Source organism: Labeo rohita, chromosome 11 (assembly GCF_022985175.1).
Source record: "Labeo rohita strain BAU-BD-2019 chromosome 11, IGBB_LRoh.1.0, whole genome shotgun sequence".
NCBI classification, from domain to species: Eukaryota; Metazoa; Chordata; class Actinopteri; order Cypriniformes; family Cyprinidae; genus Labeo; species Labeo rohita.
In genome coordinates this window covers 9,166,735-9,182,118 of record NC_066879.1, presented here as the reverse complement: position 1 = coordinate 9,182,118, position 15,384 = coordinate 9,166,735, and the positions used below count along the sequence as shown (strand labels likewise).

The 15,384-nt window shown below is 37.7% G+C and overlaps 2 protein-coding genes across 2 annotated transcripts; both read right to left on the bottom strand.

The window, feature by feature from the left end:
* Positions 1 to 1,025: 1,025 nt before the first annotated feature.
* Positions 1,026 to 4,249, bottom strand: ccl44 (chemokine (C-C motif) ligand 44). Its single transcript, XM_051122217.1, has 5 exons — positions 3,621 to 4,249; positions 3,146 to 3,275; positions 2,682 to 2,829; positions 2,563 to 2,595; positions 1,026 to 1,400 (listed from the first exon to the last, which is right to left on the bottom strand). The coding sequence occupies exons 1-5, from the start codon at positions 3,679 to 3,681 to the stop codon at positions 1,392 to 1,394; spliced, it is 381 nt and encodes a 126-aa protein (XP_050978174.1). The 5' UTR covers positions 3,682 to 4,249; the 3' UTR covers positions 1,026 to 1,391.
* A 4,252-nt stretch (positions 4,250 to 8,501) lies between these two features.
* pole4 (polymerase (DNA-directed), epsilon 4, accessory subunit) lies at positions 8,502 to 15,138 on the bottom strand. Its single transcript, XM_051122216.1, has 4 exons — positions 14,765 to 15,138; positions 10,967 to 11,051; positions 10,830 to 10,871; positions 8,502 to 8,753 (listed from the first exon to the last, which is right to left on the bottom strand). The coding sequence occupies exons 1-4, from the start codon at positions 15,005 to 15,007 to the stop codon at positions 8,740 to 8,742; spliced, it is 384 nt and encodes a 127-aa protein (XP_050978173.1). The 5' UTR covers positions 15,008 to 15,138; the 3' UTR covers positions 8,502 to 8,739.
* Between the last annotated feature and the right edge of the window lie 246 nt (positions 15,139 to 15,384).

The following is a 15,384-nucleotide window of genomic DNA, read 5'->3' as shown; positions in this document are numbered from 1 at the left end:
ATCTGTAAAATTTTGTTCTGGAGGTGGACTTCTTTAAGTATACACTTACACTTGCATTGGCAAGCTCAAGTCCATAATGGCATGATGAAAAAAAGAGCAGCCCAGTGATTAATTACAGAAATGTTGTTTTGATAAGTCACAGGAATACTGTCAGTAAATAATGATGTGCTTTGTAGTTAAACCCATTATTAGCCCAGTTATTTTGCACTGCAGAGATGAATGCTGGAATGTGTTATTGATACAAATATTTCTGTTAATATTTTTGGTTAGAACTATTTTTAATAAAGTCTAATTTTATATCAACATTTTAACCTGCTAATGTTACGAAAGAAGAAGTAATTTAAAATGTTTTCAGTAGGGATTTTCATAAAGGGAATCCTGGGTTTTCTTGTTTCACATTTCACACTGCTCATAATTTAGCCGGGTTAACAATCTCGGGTATTTATAAACTGGCGATTTAGACTGTATGTAACTAACCCCGGGTTGGTGTTCTTATTTGCGTGTTCACTGTCGGTGTCACTGATTGGACGACGCGACATGTTTACATAACGGCTCTAGCATTGCGGGTCATTCATATCAAGCTTTTCCTGAACGGACTTTTAGCTTCTACAAAGGTAAGAATGAAACAGTCTTTTCTTAACTCCAGTTACCTTGTTCTTTCCAGTTACCATCCCCAACCCCTGGTGAAAAAGCATATGCTGGTAGGTATGTTTTGATGCTGGAATACTGGTTAGGTAGGTTTTGATGCTGGTTTAAGCTGGTCCTTTGCTGGTTTTTGCTGGTCATGTTGCTGGTCAAGGACCAGCATAAACCAGCAAAGGACCAGCATGAACCAGCAAAGGACCAGCATAAACCAGCAAAGGACCAGCAGTGCTAACCTACTTCTAAATTACAGGTGTGAAACGTGGTTTAGCACTAGTTAAACCTGGGTTAAGCACACTGTGAAAAGCCCTTCAACCTCTTACCTACTAGGAGAGGAGGGAAAAGGTATGTTACAATAAAAACAAAATCATAATCACTATTTTCATTTATTTTTATATATAAAAATTAGTTGTGTTTTAACATACACAAGATCATCTGTAATTGCACTATAAATTGGTTGAGAACAGTCATACCAGCTTACTGGACTCTATAGAAGAGCTTGTATAAGTTATATAGACTATACATAGCTGCAGAGATTATAAACAACCTTTAACAAGTCTCAGAGAAGAATACTTTGGCATATAGATTAACAGTCATTTGAGAGGACATCTAAATATCACAATATATCTGGATAACATACTGTTTGGTAGTGAATGCTATGAGTCTACATACATTTTCTTATACATATAAGAAAACAGTGACACACGAGAAGGCTGGAGTTTCATGAATCGCTTGTCCTCCGTCAACTTTCACTTGGTCTACAAGGAAAGAAAACGACAACTGTGATTACACAGTTCAATATTCACATAGATTACAAAGACATGAAAGCATAAGACTAATACAAAAATGTTACACTAAAATATTTTCTCCATTGCCAAAAAAAGTTCTAAACCATGAACCAAACTGACTAGCACTTAGATTACTCACACACTATAAACTTTGGTTTAAAGCAAAGGAAAGAAGCTTTACAAATTGTGTAATTAAATAAGAAATTATGGTACAATATAAAACTACTGACTGTAAGTTGTTAATTATTGGCATGAAATACCATATATTTGAGGTGTATTGCAAAATATATTAAATATATGTGATCCTGGACCACTAAACCAGTCATAAGGTACATTTTTTGAAATTGAGATTTATACATTACATGAAGGCTGAATAAATAAGCTTTCCATTGATGTATGGTTTGTTAGGATAGGACAATATTTGGCAGAACTATTTGAAAATCTGGAATCTGAGGGTGCAAAAAATCAAAATATTGAAAAAATTACCTTTAGAGTTGTCCAAATGAAGTTCTTAGCAATGCATATTACTAATTAAGTTTTGGTATATTTATGGTAGGAAATTTACAAAATATCTTAATGAAACATGATCTTTACTTACACCTGTGCTACCTATGGCTGGGTTTGTGCTCCAGGATCACATATAGAAATCTAAGTTCATTGAAAGTGTCTGGAGTCTTGATTTAGCCTTTCACCACTTGGCACATTGATACGATATTGGCTGATATTATACGTTTTTTGTTTTAACGATGAAGTTGGAAATGTACATTAGCTTGGGTAGTCTCAAATTTTATATCAGCCATAATATACACAGGTCATTTATTGGCCAGAATTATTTATATATCCATGCATTCTTATTAGTGACTCTTCATTTCTGTTTCCATGGTAACAGCGACGTTTCTGATTGGTGGATGTCTCTTCATTATTATAGTAGTGTAGTTCTGCACTGGAAATTTACTAAGTAAGTTGAAATCACACCGACTGGGGCTGTATACGGAATCACGAGCCTCTGAGCTTATGGTAGGTCTGTCGAGTTTTACATTATCGCTAGAAATCGATTTAGTGATGAAAGAAGAAATGGCATTTTACGTCTATAACTGTTGCACTGAAATGACATCCTGCGGATCTTGTTTACCTTGTTCATCTTGTGGGGGTTAACGACAGCGACCTGTCAATAAAGAGAAAATGGCACTTCAAGGCATTCAGTTTCTGGAGGTTTATTTGGACAGCGATGATGCCAAATGGAGATCTTACCTCCGACATGACGGGCAGATTCATATGCGGATGTAGCCACATGGTCCTGCGGGCTTTGGCTCCCATCCTCTGGTTCAGTTTCCGTAGTAACCTCTTCACCTTCCTGTCCCTTGGATCAGCGCACTTCACCGCCTTTTTGGTGTACAATCTGTCGTGATTGAAACAAGCGAGAACGTGAGCGCCAAGATCTCGAGAGCTCCCTCCAAAACCTCTCTTTTTACATACGGCAAATCCCAAATCTCTTAATCTGCTATGCTTGAAGTCAGCGCAGGCCAAATTGGCCTCAGTGAGGAAACAGTTTGGGCATTGTCCACCCAGCCTGAGTGCATTCTTTTGCTCTACTTGCCTGACAATTACCGCTCTCAGTAATAAAAATCTGACCTGCTTAGACGGCAATGCCTGTGAGCTTTAATAGGGCATATTTTCCATGTCTGTGATTACTCCAGAATGCCTGGAATACTTGCATGATGGCTTTTATGCTGCAATCCGGCCCCTCCGTCTGCCTCTCATACCTCAGGACGTCTTTGGTCCGGACTTTGCCGTGAGAGTACTGCATGCAGCACTGAACATCTCGCTGCATTTGCACACCCTTCCCTGGCACAGACAGAAATCACAAACCGGCAGCAGAATTCAACACCTGGAACCCAGCATTAAGTATTGTAAACTATACGTATCAACTGGCGCGCTCAACAGTTTGCAGAAGAAATCATGAGTCATAATCAAATTCAGACTCCTTTTTGTCCTTTTTGGAGCTTCCTGTGCCTCCCATCACGCTTTAACACACCTCATATCTTCAGACATGCGTGAAACTCCAGCATCCGAAGCTCCTGAACCGGTCTGGCTATCATAGCATTATGCCTCTTTCCCTCCCACCGAGATCTGGTCCCAACCGCCCCGTTCCAACATCACAATCAGATGCGAGGGAGAGTTTCACCTTACCTTCCAGGCAGCCGAAGAGGACGGCCGAGAGGAAGAGGATGGAGACAGTCTGCAGGAACATGGTGGAACCTCAGAGGGATTTTTCCTCCGTGCTGCCTGCTGTCCTCTTGTGCTGTTTTTATTTCTCTCCTCTCTCCCTCCCTTCCCCTATTTTTTCTCTCACGCGCTAACACACCCACAATCTCCCTCGCTCCCCCCCTCGTGTGCTGTTTTCACAGTCGTAGCATCTCCCCTCACTGTTGAGAAACGCACAACTCTCTTCAATTAACACATTGAGCTGTGAAAGCGCTGGTGCGATGCGTGGCATAATCGCTGCAATTTTGAGCCCATCATTCCTGTTCGCTTGGGAATTTACAACTGCAGCGCTCTCGATAATAAATTCGTACCGAATTCTACCAACAGTTGAAGAAACGAGATTAAAAACAGCAATCTACAATGATATATGGGTCTGAAGTGGAATGCTGACAGGAAGGAAACACCTTACATTAGAATGCCCAACTTTTTGCAAACTTATGATTTATTGCAGTCGAAACTGTTGGAGCAGGATAAAATACAGTCCTGAGGTCTGTTTTGCAGGGAGGAGTGTGAGAACACATTCGAATGAACAAAACATAAGGAATCAATGTGGACACTCATGTGCAGAGCCCGTTCTCATGTCGAGTTCTTGAATCATATGGAGATACTGTGTTGGGACTTTATGGTTTTGGCATACCTGGGATCATTATCAATATGCCATCTGTGTGTCCAGAGTGGGTGTTTAAGGCATGCAAGAATTCAGCTGCAAAAACACCCTGTCCATGACCTCACTTGATTCCATGGGCCAATCGTCTTGCCTGCATATCTCGTTGCCAATTAAGGTATCATGCTGAACAAAACATGCCAGCCAATGCTCAAAGAAACCTCTAATCATTTTGTGAACAAGGAACAAGTTCACAGGCTGTTGACAAATGCGTCCAACTTGAACATAAGGGTTAGGTTTGGGGATCATCTAGTTGAGCTTGTTGTCTTTGTCAGATAACGTTTTTTTTTTGTTTTGTTTTTTTTTTTTTTTACTGAAAACACCTGCATCATCCCAGGTTAATATTCAGATTCTGTAAACTCAGCATGTGTCAAACTACACTGCCTGGCCAAAAAAGTTCCAGTACTAAAGAGTCTAGGATTGCTTAATTATTGCAGTGATTAATGTGTTTTCAGGCATTAAACTTCCTGCAGAGTATAGCTCCAACTTGCCTCAACACACCTGCCTGGAAGTTTCTAGTATCCCTAGTAAGAACGTGATTACGTTATTCAGGTTTCTTTAATTGGGGTTGGAGCTAAACTCTGCAGGACTGTGGCCCTCCCGGACTGAGTTTGATGACCCGTCTTAAACAATACACGGTGTAGCTTTTCATTTCTTAAACAACCATACCCATGTCCATATTCCAGGATGACCATGTCAAGATTCATTGAGCCCAAATTGTAAACAAGTTACTCAAGGAGCATGAGGAAGCATTTTCATGAATGAATTGGTCACCAATTCTAGAGTCCTCAGCTTAACCTGTTTGAAAGTTTGGACAGGACTCTCCTTTTGTCAATTCAAGAACTCTGCCAAGATTTCTGCGACTCTTAATGGAAACAAATGTTGTGATGTTGCAAAACTTTGCCGAAACAATACCTCCATGAAAGCATGCTATCCAAGCTAAAGACAGACCGCGTTTGGACAGACAGTGTAAAGTCGACTCCAGCACATCCCAAGACTTTCAGTGGGGTTAAGGTCAGGACTTTATAGTGGCCAATCTTTCACAATTTGAACTCTGATAAATCTCGGCATTGTCATCCTGGAATATGGAGAAGCAAACTTCTTCTAAAATGGTTGTTTAAGAAATGCAAAGCTACACATTGCATCAGTTAAGATGAAAAGAATTGTTGCAAAACATGCTGGAAACATATTAATCACTGCAATAATGATTCAATTCTAAAATTTGTGAAGATTTGCTTATTTAAATCCAGGTGGCTTTTTGATTTTTTTTTTTTAATTTTTGCCAGGCAACGTGCGTTGGACATCTTAATAAAAGGTACATGATCTTTGCTTTTGCTAAACTCGCCACAATGCAGAGACATGGTTAAGTTTTGAATGCTTTAGCATGTTTCAATGTGAACTCTAAGTTGTTTGGCTCTAATCAAAAGTGTGCATTCTGGTCTACTTTTATGAATTACCAATTAAAAATAAATTAACGCCCTTTTTACAAAAGCTGTATGACTTGGTGTTAATGTAGTACAAAAATGAAGAACATGTACTGTAAACATTTAATACTTTGACTTAAAGGAGAAGTCCACTTCTAAAACAGAGATTCACATATAATGTACTCACCCCCTTGTCATCCAAGGTGTTCATGTCTTTCTTTATTCAGTCATAAAGAAATTATGTTTTTGAGGAAAACATTTTAGAATTTTTTTCCATATAATGGCCTGCTATAGTGCCCCGAGTTTTAACTTCCAAAATACAGTTTAAATGCGGCTTCAAACGATCTCAAATGCAGTTGTAAACAATTCCAGCCGAGGAAGAAGGGTCTTATCTAGCGAAATGATCAGTTATTTTCATAAAAATAATACGATTTATATACTTTTTAATGTCAAACGCTTGTCGCTTTGCCTGCACTGTTTTTGTTCCGGTTCATGACAGTTAGGGTGTTAGGTGATCATCTTTGCATGTTCACTTTGCAAAGACTGGGTCGGTACTTCTGCAGCGATGTAGGACGATTTTGAAATTATTTTTGAGGGAGAAAATACAATTGGAGTTTTTCGACATACTCTAACTGTCTTGAGTCAGAATACACAGTTCAGGGAGAGCAAGGCAAGACGAGAGTTGAGATCAAAAAGTATTTAAATTGTATTTTTTAAATGAAAATAACCGATGGTTTTGCTAGATAAGACCCTTCTTCCACGGCTGGGATTATTTACAACCACCTTTTGGATTGTTTGAAGCCGCATTTAAACTGCATTTTGGAAGTTCAAAATTGGGGCACCATATCAGTCCATTATATGGAGAGAAATGCTGAAATGTTTTCCTCAAAAAACATAATTTTTTATGACTGAAGAAAGAAAGACATGAACATCTTGGATGACAAGGGGGTGAGTACATAATATGTGAATCTTTGTTTTGGAAGTGGACTTCACCTTTAAGGATTTATTCAAATTCCTAACCCTAACTTTGAGGAGCAGCGATGTTGTTGCACACCAATGAATACTTCTAGCTCTCCATAAAACAAAGATCTTGAAGTTTGCAGCTGATGAGTTCAGTCCCTTACAGTACAGCATCTTTCTGTCATTGAAGCATATTACAAAAGTCCATCCACACAAAAACAACTATGCAAAGAATTCTCAGCATGCATACTAGAGTTCTTCATCACGGTCTTAAATTGCTCATGTAATGACTCGCATACTTGCTTGTCTTCATCTAAAATTAATTAACTTTATGTCCTGGATCAAGACAGAAAGCCAACTTAACAAACGTAAAATATTGGTTTTCAATTTTTTGGCAACGTTTTTATTTCTGCTGGATCGACAGCATCTCTCACACTGTGAGACCACCAGGACTATCCATTCAGGGCAGACTGTTTTCCCATGGGGACATGCTTTAGTTAAATCTCTGGAATAACACACGCTATGCTGCGACGATAGTGCACACTCTACTTAGTTTCTCCTGACCTTGTGATTCATAAAAATCTTTGGATAAGTTGGCATGGAAAAATCTTGTCTTTAAGCTCCATGCCTGAAGACAAAGTCCTAGATATTTAGAGGAAAACAGTGATACCCATCTCATCCTGGATATTGAGGTAGACTGGCGGTCTGCTTAGGGAATAGCCTCAGACGGCACACTGCTCATAGTCCTTTCACTGACCGTCTGATGCATACTGAACAAATACCTGCAAAGCACTTGCCAAAAATCACAAGCTTCAGTTAGATTTGGTTCTACACAACTACCGGAAGTCACTGCACAACCCAATGAGAAACAAAATAATTTTAAACGGTATTAATTACAAACGGCACCTAAGGACTTATATTTTTGCGCTGATTTGCCTAAAAGACTGTAGGTGTCCCATTTGTCATTTGTGACCCTGGACCACAAAACCAGTCAGAAGTAGCACAGGTATATTTGTAGCAATAGCCAACAATACACTGTATGGGTCAAAATGATCGATTTTTCTTTTATGTAAAAAATCATTAGTATGTTAAGTAAAGATCATGTTCCATTAAGATATTTTGTAAATGTTCTACTATAAATTTATCAAAACTTAATTTTTGATTAGTAATATGCATTGCTAAGAACTTCATTTGGACAACTTTAAAGGTGATTTTCTCAATATTTAGATTTTTTTGGACCCTCAGATTTTCAAATAGTTGCATCTCGGCCAAATATGGTCCTATTGTGGTCCAGCGTCACATTTTAGGTTTCAAAAGGGTGCCAAAATAACAAAAAAGTCGTTCTTTAGGCAGTTCCTGAAATGAATAGTTTTTACAGTAAGAAAGGCCTTCTCCCAGTTTAGTGCAATCAAATATATTGTGGTTCATTTTCTGTTTGTGAAGTAATTGGTAGCAATTAATTTTGGGTCTACATGCATTTTACTGTACTTTTTACAATTATTTACAGAGAAGCCATAATTTAAATGTTTTAATTTCCAATCATTGTAATATGATTAATCATGGCCTGTAAAAACAATCTTGTTGGTTTCTCACATGTTGGTCAAATGATTTTTTCTCATCTTAGTGGGCAGAATAACTCACGCCAGCATAAGACCAGACTTTCTGCTGATAATCAAAAGTCTATCAATGCAAGACACACAAGAAGCACAAATTCACACAAATCATTTCATCCAATGAACACACAACACTCTTGAAAAATAAATAAAAGAGCTTCACTTTATTCAAACACTAAACATTGTCATAAGAATCGTAGAATATTGAAAAATACAACTGGCACTTTACAACTTTGACAACCGTACAATTTTATCAAACTGCTCAAGCATTACCATGATATAACATGTCCCAGGGATTTTTATCTCTTTTTATCTCTCAGATCCGAAATGAAACTTCAGAACTTGTTGACTGTCTTTATATTCATACTTATGCACCTTTTCAGTCAGTCCAGTGTACCTACACAAAAGTGATACAAAAAGCACATAGTTGAATTTAAAAATACGACCACATGCTAATTGCTTCATTCTACCAAAATCTAATTCAGGGGTGGGGAACGTTGATCCTTGAGGGTTGGTGTCCGTGAAGAGTTTAGGTGTGTTCGACATAAACTATGGCTACAGACGGCGATCAACAAAAGTAGCCGAGAGCAGTCGGGGGCGGAGTTGAAAACGGAGCCGTCATGTCAGACACTTTCTGCTCGCCTTAGAAACACTCTCGCGGTGTTTGCTTACTCCATCACAGATGAAGTGAATTAAATGCAATATTTGTTAAATACACAGACGTTTCAAAAGTGTTTTCATGAGCAACAGAAACACCTTTCATATACTGCTTAATACAGCACCATCTCAACAAGAATAATGTTCAACATAAACATTCTGTTTAAATGGTAATAAAGTGGGGTTATATATGCTTTTATCAGTGTTTTTTGACAAACGTAACTCAATATAACACTGCGACTACAGTAAAACACTTTTACTGTTCTAAAAACACAGATTTGTGAGCATGATTGGATTGATGTTAGAATAAACCTGAAACATACGTGATCATTGCCAATTGCAAAACAGCCGTGTCGTCATCAGCTCCTGCAGCCGCTCTAAAGAAACTGTGCCAGCTGAGTCGGCTGCTCTTGAATCGCTATCGCGGTACTTTGATGCCACACGTGACAGTCACAAGACGACGGCACCGCCTCAAGTCGGACAAAATTTCTAACCGGCATACACTGCTTCAGGTCAGAATTTGATCGAGCTGCGCACCACTGCATTAAGTCGAACACACCTTTCAGCTCCAACCCTAATCAAACACACCTGAACAAGCTAATTAAGGTCTTTAGGATACAGGTTAGTATTTTTTTTTTAGGGTTGGAGCTAAACTTTGCAGTGACACTGGCCCTCAAGGATCAATGTTCCCCACCCATGGTCTAATTCAATCCCCCTTCACAGGCTGTGTCAAATTGTACTTTTGGGTCTAAACCAGGGGTGCCCAACCTGGAGATCTACCTTCCTGCAGAGTTTAGTTCCAACCCTGTTCAAACACACCTGTCTGTAGTAATCAAGTGCTCCTTCAGATCCTAATTAGTTGATTCAGGTGTGTTTGATCAGGATTGGAGCTGAACTGTGCAGGAAGATAGATCTCCATCTCTAGGAACAGGGTTGAGCACCCCTGGTCTAAACCATGGTAAGTTTGCATCATCTGCAACACTGTGTGTGTTATTTGCAACTGTTTACCATTAGGGGCTTTCTCACCAGAGGAACCTTTTCATAGTTCCTAGAAGTATGGGCAGAACAAACCCACTTTTTGGGGTGTTCGCACCGCCGAAACTAGAAACGGATTTAGTTCTGGAACTCCATTTGGAGCATGTTAGACACCAGCTGCATACTTTTCTCAGCCTCGATGATATGTAACACTGCAATGTAACACTGCAAGCTGTTATAAGCGATTAGTCAGATTTTCATGCTCTTTTATTCGGGTAAATTGTGCGTTTACATTCCACACAACAAAAAATAAAAATAAATAAAGACTTCGCTGTCGGGTGCTTCAGAGTTACTGCTGCCGGCGCGAATGCAACCGGGAAAACGGACAGAGGCAGAAACTGGTTCTCTAGGAAACACCATGCTGGCTAGTTCCTAGAACTACGCGGTACGAAAGCCCCTATTGTAACTAATGATTCAGTAATTTAGGACAGACTGCATCTATACTATGAATCATCATATGAACTATACCCAGACCACCTTTGTGAATAGATTCACTGCAGGTTGCTGATGAAATCTTGACAACAAATCAGACTATATTTATTGAAACAGCCATTTTATTGCCCACTGCCTTCGTTTCAGAATTCCTAGAATCAAAGGCCTTTGTGGTCACATACAATCTGACTCCATGGCAGAAAATTGTTTGGTTTTAGGTTTGGTTCTTGGAAAATGAGGTTTTGAAGGGAGGAAAGAAATATAGGCCATCATAATGATCCATAAAACCCTCTCTCACTTCTTTAGACCGTTGCCAGCAGGAAATAACATTAAATTATGACTCCCTTACCTTCCAAAAATGCAAATTCATCTATTGCTTCAATAGCATTGTCTGCCAAAAGAGAAAAAGCACCAATCATTATAGCATCATCGCCACTGATGTTTTTAGTTAAAATTCTATCTAATCAATTTTAGAATTTAACTTACCCAAGTCTTTGCGTTGAAGGGTTTTTCTTTTTCCCTGTTGTGCATATACGAGAGCATCTTTGGCAATCATTTCAACAAAAAGCTCCTGTAGGCAGACAGATAATTATTACCTTTTTATTAACTAAAATATAGTATACATCTTAACCCACCCAAGCGTATAGGTGGGGCAACAATTTTTGTCCTTGGCACAGTGAATTCCAGTTGGGCCAATCAAGACTTACATATCAACAGATCCACCCTAGTTTGAACTGGAATTCAGAATATCCAGACAGACAAGGACTTGTATCCATGAACATGACAAGTCCAGACAAACTAGTATTAAACTGTTTTAAACACATCATCTCCTCCTCTCTCATACATGTCATTATGGCACTGTGAAATCTTTATCAGAATTTTTATTGCTAGGGCAATTACAGTAATTGGCTGTCAGTGAGCATGTCAGACTTTATAAAGCAGTTAGTTATGGTCCTTGGATCTGATCGTCAGAGCGGCCTTTCAGAAGTGCTTATGCTGTCTTCACAGGCAATCGCAATTATCATAAATGCGAGTTCCCAAGTTGGAAATTGGACATGAACCTCATTTCAAGTCACATTTACAACTGGGACACTCTTGAGATAATTTTGATACTTGAGTTTCCAAGTTGGGCGGGCCATATACTTTAAAGACGGAGGAGGAGATAAACATAGCTGTAGTACTGTAAAGTTTTACTTGTTTCCCCCACAACATCTACATTTTTTTTTTCTGCCTTTACAGTCTTGTATATTTACACATATAAATAACCATTTATTGCATACTGTATTAAACACAGCAAAAACTGCATTTATTTGAGTGAAATTTAGGAATCGTCAGACAGCTGAGTATTTAGAGAGCGCTGTGAATGTTTACATGGTTACCAATGAATGGGGCGTTACATTTTATTCAAAATCTGTTGAATATTGACTACTGTAAATACCTTCTATACCTTTTGGTTTAAATAATTTTGCCAAGAAACGGGTAAGAATGAAAACATGAATGGGCTGTCAACCATGATTTCTGTTCTTTTGAACAACTAAGCACTTGAACGTGATAAACTCGTAATTTTGCGTAAAACTTCAAAAGTAGAAAGCTACCGATAGCATGTGAAGGCAGCCTAAGTTATTAAAGGGTTAATTTACCCAGAAAAGAAAATTCTGTAATTACTCACCCTCATGTCGTTCCAAACCTGTAAGACCTTTGTTTATCTTCAAAACACAAATTAAGATTTATTCTGGAATTAAACGCATCCATTGTGGTACTGTCGTGAACGCTTGTCGAAGACTGACACGAAAGAGAAGAAATTGTTGATTAAAGTCGTTATTTTTGTTTTCTTTGCTGACAATACTAAACGTATTGCCATAGCTTCATAAAATTACAGTTGAACCACTGATGTCACATGGACTATTTTAATTGACGTCCTTACTACCTTTTTGGGCCTTCAACGTGTCAGTTGCATTACTGTCTATTCAGAGTCAGAAAGCTCTCGGATTTCATCAAAAACATTAATTTGTGTTCTAGGTTAGGTTAGGTTAACTTTATTCGTCTCCCGTGGGAGAAATTTGGCTTGGACAGAGGGCGTGCTGCACAAAAAAAGACAACATAAAAAGACATATTAACAAATATAAAAATTTCTGAAGATGAACAAAGGTCTTATGGGTTCGGAATGACATGAGAATGAGTAATTGATGACAGAATTTTCAGTTTTGGGTGAACTATCCCTTTAATATTTAGTCATATTACACTTGCTCATTGGATAGTGCTTAAATGTGATCTGAGGTCTTATGATGAAATAAATATTTTACAACCACAACCTCAGGCAAATAAATTGCAAAACCAATAACAAACCAATCAGTAATGTTTTCTCGCATGATTTACATTTTTCATGAAGTTATATTATGCCTGTTTAATTTCCAGCTTTTTGTTCTTTTTTGTAAACGTAATACATATTTTTATTGAGGAAATGTTGTAAATTTGTGTTTTTGTAAATTCTGTATTTCAGAAAAAGCTTTCAAATGATGATTATTGTCATTATTATTATTATTACTATTATTATTACAGTTTTTTTCAACTGCTTACACACAAAATCTTTACTTGTCACACAGTTTCTAAAACCTGACACTCAAACACCAGAACCACACACCAAATCTGCAAAACCATACACTAATTCTTGGCCTTTGACTCAGTTTTCAATTTCATAAAACACTTTTTGCAAAACACAACACACAATTCTTTATGTAACACACAAGAATCTAACAGGAAGTATCTTGATTTTCTTTTTCAAACACAACCAATCAAAATGCCACACTAATTTGTCAGTGCCTCACACTAACACCTCACTTGTGCAAACACTTATTGCTTTACTTAACACCAACCAATCATGGTTTTAGAATAGGCCTAATTCTGGTTTTAGAATAATCACCGTTTTCAAAATTATGAATTATGCAATGCATATTGTGAAATATTTAAACTATTTAAAATAACTGTTTTCTATGTGAATATATTGTAAATATGTAATATATTGTGATACAGACAAAAAGCTGAATTTACAGCATCATTACTCCAGTCTTCAGTGTCACATGATCCTTCAGAAATTTTTCTAATATAATAAACATTTATTATTATTATTATTATTATTATTATTATTATCATCATCAATATTTTCTGAGTAGCAAATCAGAATATTAGAATGATTTCTGAAGGATCATGTGACTGCAGTAATGATGCTAAAAATTCAGCTTTGAAATCACAGGCATAAATTACATTTTAAAATATATTCAAATAGAAAAAAGTTATTTTAAATAGTAAAAATAATTCAAAATTTCACTATTTTTGCTGTATTTTGGATCAAATAAACACAAGCTTGGTGAGCAGAAGAGACTTCTTTAAAAAAATCATTAAAAATCTTCCCGTTTAAAAACTTTTGACTGGTAGAATATGTATTGTCTTTCGTACTGTGTAATACTGTATTCACAACCACAAATGCTTACAGTAAAAAATAATAATAATTACAGTTTGGTTTCCATCTTACTTTTTTTATGTTTACCATATTTTTCAACATCTCTCTGCCAATTACTTTCATTCTTGTACAGAAATATACATAGAAGCTCATGAAAGAAGAGCTTTAAGTTTTGAATAAATGTGTGTATATGATACATACAAAAATATAATATTATGGCAAAGGTGTTTCCAACTTAAGACAAATGTTTGCTTTTGAGACGTGTTTGTGATATTTTGAATGCAGTGCTTCATTTTGCAGATGTGAGGCATTTTACATTTTGTGTGTGCAATTCTTAGATTTGTGTGTAAAGTTTTGAAAAAAAAGAGGCAAAGTTTTGAAAATGTGTGTAAGCAGTTGAAAAAAACTGTACTATTATTATTATTATATTTGTAGAAAAAAAAAACTTACCATTCACTAAAAATATCAATATTGTTTTTATATAATATAATACATTTTAAAAACAAACACTGATCACGTTTGTGGTGGGGCCAGCAAAAACATGGCAAAGCAAATAAAAATTTAATCTACAAGCAGAAAATCCTACAGCTGAAACCTTGACAGGGTGATGAATAGAAATAAAATATATCTGATATTTTGTATTTAAGTTAGATAGATAGATAGATAGATATTGACATGACAGACATATAAATAAATAAAGACAGGCAGACAGACCAGAAATAGCATCACAAAAATGAGACGGAACTGAAATAAATATGATAGACAGCGAAACAGAGGAAGGGAGGGGAGAGAGATGGATCTAGCACGTGTATGTATGTGTATCTCACCGTGGCTTTAGCTATGATGAACACGGACTCTTGACTGGCCAGACTCACGTCCGGATCAGCTTTCATCAGAGCTTTGATGCGGGACAGCGGTAACTTAGCGAGACGGTGCTGCTGCGCACCCGCGGTGGGCCCAGGTTGCCCGTTCCCTCCGTCCTCCTCCGGCTCGGCGCTTCGGGGCTCGTCCTCAGCTCCGCTGCGGTCCAACTCCGACTCCGCGGGAGCTGCAGACGCAGTCGCCGCCATTGACGCACGCGGCTCTCAATAGAACGCTCTCTGAACCGAAAGCGGATCGTGTAATCCTCTCCCGCCAAATCTGACTGTAAACACAACCTCGAGGCGGACGGCGGAACAGACGTCACAGCTCCACGTCATGTTCGCGGGTCGACTCATTCCATTTAGTAAAGGTCAGGTAAAGTCCATTAAACAGCGCCCTTAACAAATTAAACGTACTTCAGGGAAGGCTGATATTTAATTGATCCGTTCAGAGAGAAAAATTAGTGATAAGAATAAGAAGTACATTCTGTAAAAACTCCACTAGTTCCTTTTGTTACATAAAAGGAAAAGAAATGTTGAGGGACTTTCTGAATAAAAGGAAATATTGGAGTAAATAATCTGAATAA